Source organism: Phodopus roborovskii, unplaced genomic scaffold (genome assembly GCF_943737965.1).
Source record: "Phodopus roborovskii unplaced genomic scaffold, PHOROB, whole genome shotgun sequence".
Classification (NCBI taxonomy): Eukaryota; Metazoa; Chordata; class Mammalia; order Rodentia; family Cricetidae; genus Phodopus; species Phodopus roborovskii.
The window spans coordinates 17999442-18019731 of record NW_026126434.1 but is presented as its reverse complement, the minus strand read 5'-3'; the positions used below and the strand labels follow the sequence as shown (position 1 = coordinate 18019731).

The window sequence follows — 20290 nt, the reverse complement described above, 5'->3', positions numbered from 1 at the left end:
TAGGATACACACAGCATCTAGCTAATAATAAAATGAAATAAAAACAAACAACAGGACAAAAGAAAGAAACAGAAGAAAAAAAAAGCCAAAGAAAAAGCTCAAGAAACACCTACATGCAGAAATACTACATTTGCACACACAGAAATCTGAAACATTCAAAACACAGAAACCATAATAAGGACCTGTAAGGTAGCTTTTGTTTGTTTGTTTTTTGTTTTGTTTTTTAAAAGGCCCCTGAGGAAGCATTATGAGATAACCTCCAAAAATGCCATTGAGTTCATTTTGTGTTGCCCATCTAGTGCTGGACATGGGGCCTGCCCTTAAGAGTAGTTTGGATGCTCAGTGAAATTCCTTGCAGAAACCTAATTTTTGATTTGAGAGCAGTTATCAATTGGAGACAGCATCTGTGCTAGTCATGGAGGCTTGTGTTCACTTCCCCTGTCAGCACTGTGACCGCAGCTGGTGCAGACCCATGCAAGCCCTGTGCCTGCTGCCACAGTTTCTGTGAGTTCCTGTGGGCATCAGCAAAGCTGTGTCTAGAAGGCCTTGTTTCCTCGGGGTCCTTTATCCCCTCTGGCTCTTACAATTTTCCTGCCCCCTCTTCTGCAAGGTTCTCTTGGCCTTAAGGGGAGGGAATTGATGAAGAATCCCATTTAGGGCTGTGTTTCAAGGTCTCTCTCCACACATTGTCCAGCTGTGGGTCTCTGTCTTCGTTCCCATCTACTGCAGGAGGAGACTTCTCTGCTGATAGCTGAACAAGACGCTGATATATGAACATAGCAGAATGTCATTAGGTGTCATTTTATTGCTCCACTCCTTTAACAGAAAAGTAGTATTTAGTTTTCCCCTGGGACTCTATCCTAGCTATATAGTCTCCAGGTCTTGGCCACTCTAGCAGGATTGGGAATGGGTTCCATCACGTGGAGGTCTTAAGTTGAATCAGATAGTGATTGGTTACTCCCACAAGCTCTGTGACATTACTGCAATGCTTACTGAAGGTGTGTCACCACTGTTGAGCGAAGTCTTTGTTGCTGGGTTGATGTTTACCTCTCTCTTTTAGTAGTGTGCAGAGTACCTTCCAGTACGGTGAACACTAATCACTAAGGGTAAAGGCTCTAGGTAGGCACCAGTTTGACTTTTCCATATTCAATGAGTTATGTAGGTGTTATCTGTAGTAGTGCCTTGTCACCGTGGAGAACAACCAATAGCCTTGGCAATACCCTGGATGTCTGGGTTTTCCCATGGGGCCCCTTTAGCCAACAACTCAATTAGATGTCTAAGGCCATGGTTCTTACTGGGAGCTAACTGTGCCCTTCAAAATTCTAGTTCGGAAGAAGGAAGTAGGTGTTTGCCATAAATTACATTTATTTCATTAATTTAAAAACTCTGGGTGCGTCATAGTAGCAGGCATAAGCTTGTCCATTTGGGGAAGTTATCTTGTAAACAGGGCTTCCAAAGAGCAGAACTGCACAACGTGTTTAAGACCTCTTTCCCCTTTGAATCACTTGGTATCCTGTAGCATTGGGGTCACTTTTTTAAATAAATTATGGGTCTTCCCACTTCATCCTTCTTTGTTAGTGACTTGCCAGCTCCACTGTAATCACCATGCACTTTAGAATCAGCCTTTTTCTCATCTGTGTGTGCACCCATGTATATTCAGATGTCCATGTATCTGCATGGGGAGGCCAGTGGTCAATCTCCGATTTCTTCTTCAGTTCTCTATTTGTTGTGTGGGTGTGTGATGTATTGTGGGAGATCCTGAAATCAATTATATCTAGAGTTTTGTTTTCTTTAAAAACAAAAACAAAAACAAACAAAAAAATGGATCTGCCAGACATGAAACCTTCATTCAAGAGCTTCCATGAAGTCATATGTGTGTGATCTGCAAGCAAGTGTGATGAAAACAATCATTTAAGGACGTTTACATGCAGTTTGAATGGGCTACAGCTGGTCAACCTTGACTTCAGCTACAGCTTCTGCAAATGTAGCTGGACAATGAATTCCAGGTGGCTTGGCTGCCTTTGTCGTGTGAGCCAATAAAATCTCAGCTTTGACTCTCAGCCCCTTCTGATGTGATGGCAACAGTTTCTTCTCCATCTCTTCTGCTTTCCCCTTCTCCCTTCCCTCAGAATGGTCCTGTTAGATTGCCTAAAAACTAGTTTAAGTTGTGCCAGTAATATGTGGCAGTCGTTCCGTCACCTCTGCTGACAGAACTCTCACACGATGCTCAGTTCTTCCCAAGCTAACTGCACCTGACCTTCTCCCTGGTTGCTTCAGTCTCTCCTTGGCGTGACTGTTGTCTTCAGCACACCGTGCCCTCACACACACTCGTGACTCGCAGCTTCCCCTTTCTAGGGAGCACCCCACACTTTCTGCACTTGAAAAAGCAGCTCCAATGTCACCTACTTTCCAAAGCCGTCCCCTGCTCTCCCAGGCAAACAGAAACAGATGGGTCAGGCCTTAGTCATCTTGGTATTTTTAGAACTTATCACAGTGTCCAACATAGGGCAGGCCTGTCTGAGGAACTGAAAACATTTTAAATTATTACAAAAGTATATATACACTTTCGTATTGCATTTTAGAAAAAGTTAAAATAAAAATATATGTAATAAAAATAGATTTCTCACTTGTTCCTGCAGTACCTAGATAGGATCACTACTACCTCAAGTTTTTAATATTCTACACTCTTCTTTTTAAAGTTTTCTAAAGTTATTTTTTGAGATTATAATTATCTCTTTTCCCTCTCACTTTCCTCCAAACTCTCCCATATACCTCTTCTTACCTTCTTTCAAAATCATGGCCTATTTTTCAACAATTAATGTTACATACATACAAACATGCATATGTAATGAATACATGCACACATACATACCTATTCCTAAGTATATAAGTACAACCTGCTCAGTTGGTATAATGGCACCTGACAACAACTTCTCCTCTGTACACACACATACATACATACATACACACACACACACACACACACACACACACGCACGTTAAGCCTACAACTTCATTACAGATTTCCTTATGTCATGCACACACTGCATACAACATAATTTAAAACCAGCAAACTATAGCTTCAGAGCTGGAAATTTTGGCTAAGATGCCGACAAGATGATACCCCTGGCATGTATGGTTCTCTGAACACAGTAGAAAACAAAACAAAACAAAACAAACAAACAAACAAAACACAGCACCCTGCAAACTTCACAAAATCTTTAGTGGTGTGTATTGGTGCAAGGATCAGCAATAAATTCTCATCATTGGCATTCATAAGGTGCTTGCCACGACACAAGGGCAGACACAGAGGCTTGTTAGCATATTAACAGCCGTATACCATTATTGTAACCATTATGGATTTCTCCCGACCTTTAAGTCCTCGTCTAGGAATTTCCTGCAATATGAATTGTGGTCCTGTACATAAGTGCTCATCTTTTCTGCTTCTCCTATCTCCTGCTGATGCAGACAATTGGCTTTGAGGTAGAAAAAGCTGTTGTTTGTGCTGTTTTTATTGTTGGGCAATATAGAGACAGCAAAAACCACAAATATTAGGTTTCCTATTCAGTGTGTTTTGGCAAATGTACATTCCTGTTGTCTACCCGTTTTAAGACTTAAGACATGCTGAGTGGTGGTGGCCCACACCTTTAATCCCAGCATTCGGGAGGCAGTTTGAGGCCAGCCTGGTCTACAGAGAAAGTTCCAAGACAGTTAGAGCTACACAGAGGGACCCTGTCTCTAAAAACAAATAAACAAAAAACACAAAATCTTAGGACACATCTAGAACTTCAGAGAGATGCTTTGTGTCCCACCAGTTGATGTTTCCCATCTCAGTTTGTAACAAAGGCAACCTCTAGCCTGATTTCATTCACCATACATTAATTTTGCATAAGTGAAATGAAGGGCTGTATTTTTCTGTATCTGGCATCTTTTGCTCAGAAATGATTGGGATTCTTCTATGTAGAGCGAGCCTAACTGTTCCTTTTCATCTCCTGTCAATTTTGCATTGAATTAGCACAGTTACTTTGTTATTCTCCCATAAATGGGTATTTTAATTGTTTCTGGTTTTTATCATTTAAAAAAGGTCTGATTTTATGTACATAAGTGTTTTGCCTGCATGACTGTTAAGTGCACTGCTTGGTGCCCACCAAAGTCAGAAGGGGGCCATTGCATCCCCTTGAACAATTTAGAAATGGTTGTGGGCTGCCAGGTGGGTATTGGAAACTGAACCTGGGTCCTCTACAAGAGTAGCAATTGCTCTTAACTACTGCCTTCTCTCCAGCTCCAATTGTTTCTGGTTTTTATCTTTTATGAATAAATTGTATTTTTGTTTGGTTTTTCAAGACAGGGTTTCTCTGTATACAGCCTTGGTTGTCCTGGAACTCATTCTGTACATCAGGCTGGCCATGAACTCACATAGATCCCACCTGCCTCTGCCTCACAAGTGCTGGGATTTAAGGCATGCACCACTACCACTTAGCTGAATAAATACTTTGGATACTGTCAAAAAAGATAGGAAAGCAATATTTATTTTTAAATGCATTATAGCAATCGCTAAAGAGAAGTTTTATGTCCCTTTGGTAATTAAGGCTGCTTGCAGACTTTGTCGTCTTTGGGAAGTTTCAAAAACTAACTAGAATAGGTTAGAACTGGTAATATCAATACATCTTCCCTCTGGTCTCCATTTCCTTTCTCCTCCTTTTAAATAGCTAGTCTGCCCCTGTGGGTGGTGATCTCTTTTGGGGAGGGTCAAACAACCCTTTCACAGGGGTCACCTAAGACCGTCAGAAAACACAGATTTTTACATTACAATTCATAATGGTAGCAAAATTACAGTTATGAAGTAGCAACGGAAGTAATTTTATGATGTTGGGGGGTCATCACAACATGAGGAACTGTATTATACAGCATTAGGAAGATTAAGAACCACTGCTTTGCACAAACTCCAGCACTGAGAAAACAGACTGTAAGTAAATAAATGGTTAGAAAAAATTAGACATGTAACTTCCTGTATATACAATTTATTAAACTCTTGATTTACTAAAAATAAGACACTCCAATTGTATTTTTTTTTCCATATCACCACAGGGAGATGTTATCCTTTAGAAAAAAATAGTGTTTGTGTACCTTTGCAGGCAGGTGCACATTAAAAGGGATATGTGTGTATATATGTAAGTATCTCTCTTTTCTCTTTCTCTCTCTCTCTCTCTCTCTCTCTCTCTCTCTCTCTGTGTGTGTGTGTGTGTGTGTGTGAGTGTGTCCCACCTCAAATATCATTCTCAGAAGTCATCTACTCTCATCCTTCCTTCCTTCTTTGTTTCTTCTTCTCTTTATCTCTTTCCTTTTCTTTCTTCTTTCCACGTGGGTCCTGAGATTCAACAATTAGACTAGACAGGCCAGCCAGAAACCCCATCGAGCCTCCTGTTTCTGTTCCTTAGTGCTGAGATTATAGGCATGAGTCACACCCACTCTTCACATGTGTGGGTGCCGGGTATTGAACTCAGATCCTCATGATTGTGTGGCAAGCTCTTTATTAACTCAGCCGCCACCCTGGCCCAACATGCTATATAGTTTTTGTGTGAATAGTCCTTTTATCCATAACCGGAGAATGACAGTTTCCACCACATTGCTCTGTAATTGCTGCTGAGTAAATTCGCTTTGCAAGTGGTGTTCAGAGTATATTGTATTTCCAGAAATACGTTTTTCCTTTAAGCTGGGAGAAACATCTCTATATTGTGCTACATTTATTCAGTTGTAATATACGTTGCATTCATTACATCAGTAGATAGTCTTGTGCTATATGAGCTCGTTGAGAATCTTTTCTGGGAGCCAGAGTTGCATGTACACCCACTCACATATACCCAAACATGTTTGTCTCAAACTGTCCTCCAAAGCCCCGTGTTCGTGGGTGTACTGCACTCTTCCCACCAGCTCGGTGACAGAGAGAAGAGTACAGCAAACAGATGAGTGAAAACATCGTGTCCTTGAAAACAGCTAGAAGAAAAACGACTTCCACTAGCTGCCACTGTTGTTTATCCCGTGAAAGTGCCTGCAGTGGGAAACAGAAGATTGAGGTGTCATCACGGAGCGAAAGCTCACCAGCTGATTTCAACTTCCAGTCAGCTTCCACTGAGTGTTCTAAGTACGATTTTGATGATGTTCTCTGTGTGTTGCTATGCGTTCTTTTACTGGGAAATTTCACTAAGGAGACATTCTGCTTTGGGGGACACTTGAGACATGTCTTTTCATGTCTGAAAAGGCAGAGGTGGGTTGTATGTGCAACCCTAGCTTCTAGAACAGATTCTCAGTGAGCTCACATAGCGCATGACAGTCTACTAAAATGGCACATTTAACAGAAACCATTGTTCCCATGGGGTCAAATTCTCATTTTAAACAATCGGGCAGACGCTACTATTTTCACATCCATCTCCCTGCATCTTCCATCTACCCAAATCATCAGCTAGCCACCCACCAATCCATTTGTCCATATATCTGTCTTCCCATCCACCACTGGTCATCAGTCCACACTGGAAAGCCAAGATGCTGTGTTTTGATGTTAGTGAAGGATGCTGGCAGAGGCAGCCACAATGGTCCACTTGCACAGGATAAGGTCAAAACAGGCAGACAGGGATCTCTTTTTGGCTGGGCTACTTGCAAGGTGCCACTCTTGATGATAGTAAGGTTCTCTGCCTCAGTTAATCCTTCTAGAGACCCCCTCCTACTCATGTCCAGAATTATGTACACATCATGTGGACATGTGCACAAATGCACATGTATGCATGGAGACCAGAGGGGGATTTTGGATTTTGCTCTCAGTGTTCACCTTATTTGTTGAGACAATATCTCATCCCTGAGCTTGGAGCTCATTAGTGTGGCTGGACTGGCTGGCCAGCAAGGCCCAGTGATCTGCTTCCACCTCCCCAGCACTGGGATTACAAGAGCATGCTACCATGCCTAGCCTTTTCATCTAGTGCCAGGGACCCAAAGTCAGATCCTAATGCTTGTGAGGCAAGTAAGTTCTTTACTGACTGAACCGTCTCCAGACTGAGCTGTCTCCACAGCCCCGTGGACTCACTTTCTGTTCTTCATTTTCTATTTCCAGGAAGACAACCCTTTCTTGACTTTGAGTGCACTTTTTCCCCCTCTTTTGAAGAGAAGTGATTTTCCAGCATATTTCAGGCCATAACATTAATGAAGATATATTCCAGAAGGTAGATCCATCCATCCACACCAGCAGTGGTTTAGTTAAGTGGAGTGTCAATGAGGAGATTCTAAAATGATTTAAGAAGTTATTGACTTGCATGAGTGGAGTGGGAAATTTAGGTAGAGTGGAAAGACATGACTTATATGCATAGAATTTTAAAATGTAGGTGTCAGTGAGACATTGTGGGAGAGACATCTAAGCAATGGGTCTGAAAGGAGAGGTCTGGATTCTGTATAGACTACAAGAACCATGAGGCAATGACACACAGTGGGTCTGTGGACCCAGAGCTGAAAGGAGAGATCTTGGTTACATATAGAATACCAGAACCATGAGGCTGTGACAGACAGTGCAATTATGGGCATAGAGGGCAAAATCTGGAGAACAGGAAAGGCCATGCTATTTGTGTCTTAGAGTAGATGTAAATGAAAACCAGAAGTCATTTTTGTTCAAAGATAATTTCAGTAATGTTTCCTTTGTAAATATGCATCTACAATAAAATCACTACACATGGTTGATATGTGATGAAAACAAGGATATGATCATCTTAACTTATAATAGCCAATTGTTTTAGAAATCACTTAATATGGGATTAGAAGGAATTATGTCCTGGGCAGAACTCCATCTCAGCAAAGTGCTATAATTTCTTACTGCTCTGCTTCGGCCCCAGGATTTATAGGAAAATGAGTTTTTTACACATTTGGATCCACTCCAAGAGCAAACCAAACACAAAGGTGTTTGTTGTTGCTGTGACAGGTTTGCAGGGATGAACTGAAAGGTCCCACTTGCCCCCAAGAGTGTGTGAAAGCAGACGTGGTGCATGGTGTGGCTTAAAAGGAGTGAGCTTTGTCTTCTGCAGCATGAAGGCCCCAGTGTGTTAAAGCTACAGAAAGGCTGTACTCTCTCAACTCAGTGTTGCACTACTGAGATGGTGCTATCCTTTTTAAAAACAAAACAATTATAGGTAAGTAACAAAATACATTGTCGTTAGGCAGGGTCTCACAATTTTAACTCTGGCTGGCCTGGAACTTGCTATAGCTCTAATTTACAGAGTCCCTTCATCTGTCTCTTGCCTCCAGTGCTGAGATTAAATGCTAGACTACCAAGTTCAATGTGGTTATATTTTTATTTAGTTTACTTTGGAGATAAGGTCTCTAGCCCAGCTAGCCTGGAATTTATTATGTAGCTAAGGATAACCTTGAACTTCTGACCCTTCTGACTCAATCTCCCAAGTTCTGACTAGAGGCTTATGACACCGGGTCTATTTTATGAGAAGCTGGGAATCCAAGCCAAGGGCTTTCTGTATACTAGTAGGTACTCTACCAGTTGAGCTACACTCCCAGCCCTCAAGTAACACATTTAACTGCTTGAAGTCCTTAAATAGTCATACATCTTCTTAATCTTTTCCATGCCATTGCATAAAAAAAAAATAATTACAGCACTCCAAAGCAAAGGCAGGCAGATCTCTATGAGTTCAAGGTCAGCCTTGTCTACTAAGTAAGTTCTGGGACAGCCAGAGTTGTTACACAGAGAAACCGTCTCAAAAAACTAAACCAACCAACCAAACAAAAAAAACCAATTAGTATTTGTAGGACACAAATTGTACACTACATCAGTCTGTCTCAAGGTGTCCTTGTCACACAATCTCAGGGCCGTGGCTGGACAAACTAGTTTCCATGATCTGTCAAGAGGGAAACTGAGTATTAGGGGCTCTGACATTCGCTGCTCTGATGTTAATAATAGTTTTGCTTTATTGTTGTTAGGATAAGTTTGTTTTGGGGGGCAGGGTCTCATGTATCCTTGGCTAGTTTAGAACTCGATATATAGCAGAGAATGTTTGTACATCTCTTTCCAAGTGAAGGGATTACATGCCTGCACCAGCAAGCTGGGTTGCTTCTTCTTTTTTTAATGACATATTTACTTTGTTGTGTGTGTTTGCATTTGCGTGTGTGTGTGTGTGTGTGTGTGTGTGTGTGTGAGAGAGAGAGAGGGGGGGGGAGAGAGAGAGAGAGAGAGAGAAGGTCAAAGGACACCGTGCTTGAGTTGATTCTGTTTCACATCACATAAATCCTGGGACTGAACGCAGCTTGCCAGACTTGCGGCATCTCCCTTTCTATTAATTTTTGAAGAGAAGATGGCATACAAAGCGCTAAGTTTCATGACCACTCCTCCCCTCTCCTCCACCTTCAGTAGCCCTGTATGCTCTCCTGTGGGCTCAGATGAAACGCGGTGGGATTATCAGGCAGTTTGCAGCTTGGTCATCAGCAATACCACTGTTCTCTGACCTCAGGGACCAGGCACTGTGACACAGGACGCAGCGCCAGCGTCACTGACCTGAGCTGGCAGGAGAGTTCTCTGTCCTGCAACAGCCAGCAAGCCGCGCGGCAGAACACACGGCGGGGCAGCAGCCTGCAGCCTGCAGCCGCGGCGGCTCAGAAACACCCGGTTCCGAACAAGACCTCTTCGCCTCGCCGCAGGCTCCGCCCCTCAGCCCCGCCCACAGGGGAGGCGGGGGGAAACGCACCGCCTTCCGTCCGCACCGCCTTCTGCCTCAGACCGGAAGTCCGGGCTTCCCACAGGGCTCCGCGCGCGGCGGGCATGATAACAAACCCCTGGGGTTCCCACGCGGGTTGTTCGGCTGCGTGTAGGCAAGGTGGTGTGTTCGACGACGACTCTCCACGGGCGGCGCCGGGCCTTCGAGTCGTCTGCCCGAGCGATGGCGCTGTTTCGGGGAATGTGGGGCGCGCTAAGGGCACTCGGGCGCTCCGGGGCCGAGATGTGCGCGGGCTGCGGAGGTCGCTTGCCCTCGCCGCTCAGGTAGGCCGCAGGCGGGGGGCGCTGCACGTCCATCATCCCTCTGCCTTGGTACCGTCTCAGTTTCTGGGCCGCCAGGGACCTCGCGCCTTTGGGACTCGACCCCACTTCCTGTCACCTTCTACTATTCGGCGCCCAGGGCTCCCGCCTTCCTCATGCCCTGGAGGCGGGATCCGGAGCTGTGGCGCGGATAACTCGCCCCTACTCTTCCCAGATCGCCAGGATTTGTATTGCAGCCCTGCAGCCTCCTCTTCCGTTAGGTCACCCAGGGTGTCAGGACTTGTACTTTAGCCCTGCAGCCCCCTCTTCCGATCTTCTAGGTCACTCAGGGCGCCACGTTTGCAGGCTTCAGTAGCCTCTTGCTTGGTTAAGGTATGGTTTTAAAGTAAGTCCTAAGGCTGGGGAGTAGCATGCTTCTACAAATGAAATCCTTGAGTTTATTCTTAGCACATCAGAGGAAAGGGGATCACTTAAAGGTTATTAGCTTTTTTTTTTTTTTTTTTTTTGGTGAAGGTATTGGATATTTAGCACCTTGGTTGACATTGTATTTAGAATCAGAGGTCTGTGTATAGGAATGGTAAATATCTGACATTCTGACATCCGGTTCTTTTTATCTGTATGTAGCCTTGTCTGTATTCCGAAATGTTTTTCATCCAACTTGGGTAATTATCCAAAGAAACCTATGACTTCATACCTTCGATTTTCTACAGAACAGCTACCCAGATTTAAAGCTAAACACCCAGGTGAGAAGTTTGAGGCTTATACTCTAATGTGATTTGGGTTGGTTTCCCCCTCCCCCACTGCAATCTTGATTTGCACTGCCAGAGCATTTAGCAACAGTTATTTTCTTTGATGGTGTGTATAACATTTTATAACTAATAGAAATTCTTTAAATATAAACGAGGACAGTATTTCTAAAATAACCTGTAGAGTGGGGAACACTCTAGAGGGGAAAAAAAAAAAAAAAGATGAGGCCTACTTGCCCTGGGTTTAGAAGACACACTAACAAATTCTTTTATCTCTTGCTTCGCAGTTGCTTCTGTGAGAGGACATTGTTAAGGTGCAATAAAATAACTTACCGGGAAGTGTACTGTAAAATACAGTGGTCTATACAAATCAGCACTAGCGTCTTTGGAAATTATCTGAGTTCTTAAAAAAAAAGAAAAAAGATTAGCACATAGGAAAGATTTCCATATAGCCTAAGAAAGGGTTGTAGGGGCTTCATTTGTGTATATAGTATAAGGATAGTAGCTGAATTAATAACTTGGTCATTGCTTATGATTTCCAAAGCCTGTTTACTCTAGAGTACTCACAGGGCACTTGTGAAAATTGTATGAGCTGTAATTAAAGTACTCCTGTTGTTGTAGGTAAGGGACAGACAGTAAATTTTTAAGAGACATGCTTCTACCCATAGCCCTGTCTTCTAAAATGTAAAACTTGGCAGTAACAAATGATTGATAAAACAGTTGTATCCCCAGTTACGACTAAGGAATTGGAGAATGTTATTTCTGTTTTTGAAATGAAAGATAGTATTGCATCAAGTCTAATTTGTAGTTTATTTGGGTTTTATTAACAATAATTCCTGAAAGACTTTACAAAGTGTTTCTATTGAAATACCGAAGGTGGTGCATACCTTTAGTCCCAGTGCTTAGGAGGCAGAGGAAGGTGGCTCTTCTGAGTTTGAGGCCAACTGGGGTCTACAAAGTGAGTTCCAGGACAGCCAGGGCTGTCTTGAAAACCAAAAAAAAAAAAAAGAGAGAGAGAGAGAGACCAGAAACAGTTGATTACCCAGGTGCTTACATTAGCAGTGGCTTTCCTTTGACAGTCTGAAACATACTTCCTAAAGCTAAATAACAGTTTTCTAGCATTTCTGATACAATTGTGTCCATAGGGTATAGAGATGTATGTAAGTAGCTTGGTTTAGAGCCACTAGGCTATTTTCAAAAGTTCGTAAAAGTTAACCCCTAAGAAATAAAACCGGAGAAATCCATTTTCATTCTGTTCTAATTTGTAGATGCAAAACTTTCAGAACTGATTAGAAAAATAGCAGCCGCATGGAGGGAACTACCGGATGCAGAAAAAAAAGTAAGCATTTATAGTTTCAGTTTTGCTGACCAGTTGTTTATAGTTAGAGACACATGTTTTTTCAAAGACTAGGTAGCTCATACCTTTGACTTTTGTTGGATGGGGGTCTCTGTTCACCAACTGAACTAGACTGGCTGGCCAGCAAGCTCCAGGGATTCCCCCATCTCTTCCCCAATTCCCTCTCCAGAATGAGGGTTATAGACACTGGCCATGGCAAGCACTTTATCACCTGAGTTATGTTCTTGGTTTCTTCTCTTCCCTTAACAGTCATGTCTACACAGGTGTTCTATACCTTTTGTTTCATATGTGATATTGATATGGATGGATGGAGTACAGGTAAATGGTTGACAATGGTCAGGAAGAGCACATTATCACCTTGTCGACCCTGGCAAATGGTTATGTGTTGAGCTTGCCAGCACCAGTTCATTGATTTTTTTTTTTTTTTAATTTGGATTTTTAATTTATAGGTATATGAAGCTGATTTTAAGGCAGACTGGAAAGCATACAAAGAAGCTATGAGCAAGTTTAAAGACCAGCTAACTCCAACTCAGTTGGTATCTTTTGAGAAAGAAGTCAGGCAAAAACGTTTAAAAAAGAAAGCATCAATTAAAAAGAAAGTAAGTATCCATTTTCCTGTGGAAAAGAATCAACGTAACCAATGTAGTTTTCCCTTGCCTCCATAACAGTAGATGTCACATAGCAGAATACTATGTTAGACAATAGCAGGGTGTTATATCTCACACAGTGAGTGTGTCTGGGAAGTCCTGGCTGCAACTGTCAGTAGGACTGACCTGAAGCTTGAGTTATGAAGCAAGCAAACAGTGAACGCTAGAATCTTTACTCCAAGTCTTCCTTCTAGAGTAACTTCACATTTGAAGTCTGTAGAGGATCGTGAATTTGAAGGTTGCAGAGCATTCTAAATTCCTTCATTAGCACATCAGAGGAAAATGCCAGTTATTCAAGTAAGGAGTTCCCTCATGGTAGGATTCTATTTCCTTTCAAAGAAATAACTATTAAAACATCTATCTGCATAGTTATTTTTGTTGTTTCCTAACTTGTGTTAGTTTTCATAAAGGCCACTGTTTCATAGTTAGGCTACATTTTTCTTTATTTAGGGAATGCTCTTACAGTTTCTATAATTAAACCCACATAGGTAAGATCTTAGACATTTAATAATACCCTTGGTCCACTAACACCCCCAGGTGTGCCCCCCTTTCCCCGTATGTGCGTGCATGCGTGCAATGGGGGGAGGGATGCTGGTTTAGAGGTCAGAGGACAACTTTATGGGGTTGATTTTTGTCCTTTCACCTTTACAGGGGTTGTGCAATGCACACCTTTATCCACTGTGCCATCTTACCCATCTCAGGATTTTATAGATTCAGATACTGCTACTCCAAATACAGAAAATAGAGTGCGGTATCTATCACAATGAATATGGGACAAAGTGCAAGAGATGCTGTGTGCCCATTCCATAGTTACCCTTCTTGACACCTGTTAAGAACTGAATACATCTTTTGAATTTTAAATGTTACAAGCCATTAAGAGGAGTGAGATAAGGTTACTAAATAGTCCTGTGTTTATGAGGTTCAGGGGAGGCATGTAGTAATTGGGCCAGTGTGGTTATGTGTCCTGAAAGGAGGAAACTGAATAAAAAGATGTTTTAAGAAAATTTTATATTCAGTTCAAGGAAGCTATAAAAATAACATGTAAATGAAACCCCTTTCTTTATGGAGAAATGCCCCATTATATTACAGTTTTTAAGACTTTATGCTTAGAAAAATTTTTGACTTCTAAGATGTAACAAACATACTTACACACTGTTTGGAGGAGCAAGATTCTACCATGCAGGATGCTCAGACCACAACTCAAGAGAGTGAGGCCCTTCCTCTTCCTTTTAAGGAAGCCACACCCTAAACCCAGTACCTCAAATCTATTGGTGGAACAAGATGCCAATGCATGTCAGCACTTGGAAGGCAGAGGAAAGAGGCTGGCCACAAGGTGGCAGCCAGCAAGCCCTTGTCTCAGGAATACAAAATTGCAATGTTCATTTGGATTGTTATGCATTGTAGTGAATTGTTTCTTTAGGTATTGGGCTTCACAGTGACTGTATCTGACGCTTTCATTTTTGTTATTCAGGAATTAATGTTGCTTGGAAAACCAAAAAGACCTCGATCGGCATACAACATTTATGTATCTGAAAGCTTCCAAGAGACTAAAGATGGATCTGCTTCAGTAAGCAGAGCTTTGGGTTGTTTGTAGGTTTGTTTTAGTTTAAAATCATGTAGGAAGTTGTATGTCTAGCTTGTCACATGATGAACATGATGAAGAGAAATAGAAGAGAAATAGAAAATGAAGATTTATTATGTCCCTGAACCAAAAGAATCCCTGGAGCTGAGTGTATAGTTCTCTGGCAGGACCAGCTGGGCCTGTATGGGTTTGATTCCCAGCACTGGAAAAGACAGAAGTCAGTCTCTCTCTCTCTCTCTCTCTCTCTCTCTCTCTCTCTCTCTCTCTCTCTCTCTCTCTCTCTCCCTCTCCCCCTCTCTCCCCCTCTCTCTCTGTTTTGTTTTTTGTTTTTTTGTTTATTTTTCAAGACAGGATTTCTCTCTGTTAGCAGCCTTGGCTGTCCTGAACCTCACTCTGTAGACCAAGTTGGCCTCAAATCCACAGAGATCTGCCTGCCCCTCCTGAGGGTTAGGATTCATATTGTGAATTCTTGCCTGTACTTGTGTACGAGCTTTAGGGGCAAGAGTACAAGGGTTGGTGGTAGTGTTAACAGCCATGGCCATGGCAGAAGTTCTCCTTGGGATTTTAATGATACTGAGATGAAGGCTTACCTTTTTGATTGATAGAATTTTACTTTATTAATCGTTAACATTTCCTCAGTTACTGATTTACTTTGGGTTTAAGTACATTTATGTTTTTAAAACTGTCCTGGTGAGAACTTTGAATACATCCATTCTGGCATTCAGGCCATACCCTAAAATACCTTAGAAGCCTAAATGATTGGGACCTGTCCTTAGTAATAGAAATATAACTTGATTATAATTTTACTCATTTAAAAATACTGGCTAAGGTGGGCGGGTGGCTCACATTTGTGCTCCCAGTCCTTGAGAGACCAAGGCTGTCCTAGATCACAGAATTCTAGGCCAGCCTGAGCCACACGAGAACATGTGCAAGCATCCCAGCCTTCTAATGCCCATACACACAGTCTCCTCTCTGTCTCTCTTTCACTCACACATACATACACACACACACATGCATACACAGGGCACACAGACACATAGATACATGTGCATACAAATGCACATAGACAACAAATATATGCATGAGGGGCTTGTCAGCAGTTGAATTCTCAGCATATTTACAAAGGAAACATTAAAATTACCCAGCTTCGTTTACTATCTTCTTTGCGTTTGAGATCTCTTTTTGAATCCCAGTTTGTCAATGCTCACTGAGTACATCTAGTGTGACGTCAGCTCAGTTTGAAGTTTCTGCTCTATCCCGGGTTGGCAGCTGCTATCTGTCCAGCGGACACCAGCCTACCAAGCTCCTCCTGCATCAGTGCCCCTGTGCCCTTGTTTGTTTTTCTTGATTTACTCTCATTCTAGCTTTTCCTTTATTAAGGATATGTGGGAAATAAGTATTTCAGGTTTTACATGTCTAAAACCTGCCTTTTTTTTTCCCCTGTGCTTTTAGGTTGGCCATAGTTATGGGTTAGAAATAATTTTCTTCAGCATTTCAAAATTACCACTGTTTTTCTAGCCACTGGGAATTTTTTGAGAAATAGAACCAACAGTTGGGTAGAAGGCGGGATGATCAACACCCAGGCTGTTCCCCAAACCACAGATTAAAAAAATAAAATATAAGCAAGGTGGTGCCACATGCCTTTAATCCCAGCACTTGGGAGGTAAAGACAGATGGATCTCTTTGAGATTAAGGCCAGCATGGTCTACAGATCTGAGGTCCTTGATAGCCAGGGCCGTTACACAGAGAAACCCTAAAAAAAACGGCAAAAAAATAAAATCTGGGCTGGAATGATGGTAAAAGCACCTGACCTGAGTTTGTTTTCCCCAGACCTACACGGTGAAAGGAGAGACCTGGCTCCTCTTAAGTTGTCCTCTGATCTTCACTGTGTGTGCACTAAGGTATATGCACACAAAGTAACTTTAGAAGTTTTTTTTAGATGAAACCAATTTGAATTTGGGTTCTTTTAAAATTGATTTTGTTGCTTTCTGTTTAGACTGTATAGCTTGTGTTTGTATAGACCTTCTGAGTCTGTCTTCTCACTTTCTTGAATTTCTTTCCCATTCCCTAGATACTGTGTTTTCATATAATTTCCATTGCTCTTTTGCGAAGTGTCATTGCCTATTCACTGTAACTGTTTTACTCTTGAGAATATGAATGTCCTAGAATCTGCCTTGCTGGACATTCAAGCTTCTTTGTGACTTCCCCTCTAACATCCACCGGTGCTGCCACTGGGACACTGGATTTCTCCTTGTAAATCTGATGCTCTCAGGTTCGCCTCACTGCCTATCGGCCCTCCAGCCAGTACCAGTTGAGCAATCCAGTTACCACTCTGTCCACATTATGTTGGTGCTGCCCTCTTTTGTTGGTTTTATACCTTCTGTTGCATTTATACCTTACACTTTTTATTTAATCAATTTTGGAGAAATGTGCCTCCCTCTACCTTACTTTATGTAAATAAAACCTGAGGGATGTGAAGTGGCCTCTTTCCTGTGATGCCACTCAGGTCATGTGACCAGCTGAGTAGACTTAAGGAATGCTTGCTCTATTCCCAGGATGATACCTAAACACCTAGGCACAAAGTTTAGAATAAAACACTACAGGGAGGGAAAAAAAAAAAAAAAAAAACCTATGAAGTTATTTTATGTCAGTGGAGATTATTCCTGAATACAAACATTTTTAATCAAAAGAGTTAACTCATCTCATTTTATACTCCTGTTATATTTCAAAATGTAAATGAAAATGTAACAGTTCAGTAGTAATGAAACAGTCTGCTGGGTGGTGGTGGCTCATGTCTTTAATCCCAGCACTTGTAGGCAGAGAGGCAAGCGAATCTCTGAGTTAGAGAAAAAGCCTGGTCTACAAGAGCTAGTTCCAGGACAGCCTCTGTAACACCCCAATAGAAATAAGTGTCAATTGACATTGACATTGCTTGTGAATGACATCTAAGATCTTTATTGGAATGAATGGGGAATGGTCTCCATTGTTGTCTTCTCAGATATGTACATCTTAACTATCCATTATCTTACAGGGAAGACTGAAGTCTATAAATGAGGCTTGGAAAAATCTATCTAGTGATGAAAGGCAGGTAAGTAGTAAAGTTTCTGGCTTTCTGTGTCCATCAGCGTAGGGTTGGCTCATGTAGTATTGCCCAGCAGCACCAGCTATGGCAGTACTCAGACTGCCTTCATTCCGGCCAACTTGGCTTTTCTCTCATGAGTGTATCAGTAAATAAAACATGCCTTTTCCCACCTGCCCCCTCCACCTTCTCCCCCCCCCCCAAGTCCTTCAACCTACTGACCCTTAGAGAACACTTTCCTAAGTACTTTCTCTCTTAACCTTTTCTCCCCTAACATTTTATTTAAAATTATTTCTGCATTTTCCTTTGGGGTATGGAGAATTGTGATATAATTTCTGTGTTAGATGGGAGCATTCCAGAGATTAATTGCTGTTTTCTAAATAAAATATTCTAATACTTGTTCTCAGGCATACATTCAGCTTGCTAAAGATGATAGAATTCGTTACGATAACGAAATGAAGTCTTGGGAAGAGCAAATGGCTGAAGTTGGACGAAGTGATCTCATCCGTCGCAATGTGAGACGATCAGACATCACTGAGAATTAAGATAGAAGATGGAGTTGTCTCTGTGATTAGGCACAAGAAACCAATTAGGTCTCAATGCCTTAAGTTGTCAAATTAGAAAGGATAAGGCTGGTTAACATTTGATATTCAGTTCCTTTTTCTGTAGCCCATGGACTTCTGCCTGTTGAATACATTTCAGTTTTATTTCAAGCCCTGACAGTGGAAGATTCTGCAGAGTTCTACTTTTTGCTTAAGAACTGGAGATGAGACTGCCCATGCATCTACATGTAGTGGTGAATGAATCATTCTGTGTTTGATGAAGGTAGATAGACTGTGAAGTGACTTTTACACTCACAACAGTTACATTGGTTTTGTGAAGTTTTTACACTGATGACAATATTGTGGGTATGTGAAGTTTTTACACTGATGGCGGTTACGTGCAAGTGTGCCCCTCTGTATTCCAGTGCCACAGCTGCTTTCATGGCTTGGCAAAGCTATGACGTAACTGCGTATTCAAAAAAGCTTCCAGACTCATTAGATGAAGTGATTCCTAGGCATAAATCATGTGTGGGGTTGATGTTTGTACACATAAGTGATTGTTGATAATCATAAGTTTTTTTATATTACGAACAAAGAAATTTACAAACCTTTCTCAATATCTTTTTCTTTTTCCTAAAGTAAAACCTAAGAAATTATGTACCAAGTCTATGCATATTGTTTTTATTGCATAGAATAAAAATTCTAATTTTTCAAACATGTTTCTGAATTATGTAAATTTTAGATGAAACTATGTGGTTTTTTTTTTTTAAATAAGGTAAGGACTTTTTCCTCCTTAAATTACTGTTTCATGTGAGAATATTTACAGAGCTTGTGTGATCTAAATTTCTAAATGAGAAATGTGAAAAAAACAGGTCTCCAAAGTCAGAGATGTGAGCCATTGTCCATGACTGCTAAGGGCCTGCTCAGGAGAGCCAGCTGTGGAGCTGGCCAGGTCCAGCCACTCAGTGACTGCTTTTCAGGGCCTGTTCATTAAGTAATGTACTTATAGTCTAAGTAGGTTTTTTAAAGGAAAATCATGGGATGTGAAAATTAATACGATCTCTAGTGTTTTGTGAGTAGGATTTTTTTTAGTTTGTTGTGTATGGGTGCTCTGCTACAGGGACTAGGCTGGGAAGCCGCAGTTTACACATGTGGCCCTTGGCAGATAGCTCGTCACCATGGTTTGTGGCATGGTACAGTGTGGCTACTGAGCATGCAGGGCTAGTTTTCTCAGCTGTCCTTGATGTTCTTGTGGAATTGTCATCTGTCATAGGGTCATCTTTGGGTCACTGTAAGCCTAACTATTCTCAGTGCAAGCAAGGAAAATATTCTTTCGTCTGGAACAGTGGTTAGTATAGTGCAAAAAGGCCATGTTGCATGGAATGGAGTCTTCCTTTACTGTCACCCAGGAAAAGCATCTTCCCACCTTTGAGCTGGCACATCTCAAGTCCTCACCAAGTTGCCCGCCACTCTTCAACCTCTGTTCTGTTTTAGAGAACAAGTAGTTTCAACCCCACACCCAACTCAGAGACAGGGTAACAGAGATTGTGCACTCAGAGCTCCAGAAGACTCAGCATTTCTCTTTGCTTTGAAATCCCTGAAGTTGACAAGGTAGGAAAAGTGAAATATACAAAGGGCAGATGTGAGATTTATATATGTTTGAGCTGGGGACATAACTAGTAGAAAGCTTGCCTTGAATGTGGAAGGCCTTGGATTCTATTCCTAGCATTGCAACTCCCTGATTGATAAATAATTTTTAAATGAATTTTAAAAATAAAATAATTTCCCCCAGTGGATTGGAATTCAGGCCTGATTTTTCCTTTGGTGGAATATGTGGCATGGGTTTGAAGCCATGTTTGGAAGTAAGGGAAGAGGCTAGGGTGAGCTGGTGCAGTCCCATAGTCCTTCCCAAGTGCAATTTCAGGCGAGAACTTAGCCCTGCATTCCCACAGTGTCTGGAATGGAACTGATTTGTGCTGTCCTTAAAATGGAGGAAACTGACTCAATATTGGCTGTGTGTTTCAGAGCCACTCAGGAGCAGCAGAAGCTATGGTGATGCATGGTGATGCTGCAGTTCCCCCGGAGGGAGCCCAGGCTTGGAACCACCTAGCTTCAAATCCTACTGTCTTAGGCATGGTTCAAGAAAACTTGCAGCTCAGTATGGGAAGGGAATAGGAAATGGAGAGGCCTTTTCATGATACGTGGTTGAATTTGGTTGTCCTTGTTTGTAAAAGAAACTCACTGTCAATAGCTTTCCATGAACCCCCCCCCCCCTTTTTTTTTTTTTAATGACAGAGTCTCTACCTCTGGCTGTCCTGGTAC

At 41.9% G+C, this 20290-nt stretch overlaps 1 protein-coding gene across 1 annotated transcript; it reads left to right on the top strand.

The window, feature by feature from the left end:
* Window positions 1–9691: 9691 nt before the first annotated feature.
* Tfam (transcription factor A, mitochondrial) lies at window positions 9692–18683 on the top strand. The gene is made up of 7 exons (XM_051186885.1): window positions 9692–10018; window positions 10640–10758; window positions 12030–12100; window positions 12568–12717; window positions 14237–14332; window positions 17379–17435; window positions 17834–18683. Exons 1-7 carry the CDS (start codon window positions 9918–9920, stop codon window positions 17969–17971), a joined length of 732 nt encoding a protein of 243 aa, XP_051042842.1. The 5' UTR covers window positions 9692–9917; the 3' UTR covers window positions 17972–18683.
* The last annotated feature ends 1607 nt before the right edge of the window (window positions 18684–20290 follow it).

Bases quoted from the DNA above. Each gene is read 5' to 3' on its own strand.
- Tfam (XM_051186885.1), top strand. From the start codon at position 9,918: ATGGCGCTGTTTCGGGGAATGTGGGGCGCGCTAAGGGCACTCGGGCGC. The intron at 12,718-14,236 runs GTAAGTATCCAT...TTTGTTATTCAG, and splicing joins AAGCATCAATTAAAAAGAAA to GAATTAATGTTGCTTGGAAA. The intron at 17,436-17,833 runs GTAAGTAGTAAA...ACTTGTTCTCAG, and splicing joins TATCTAGTGATGAAAGGCAG to GCATACATTCAGCTTGCTAA.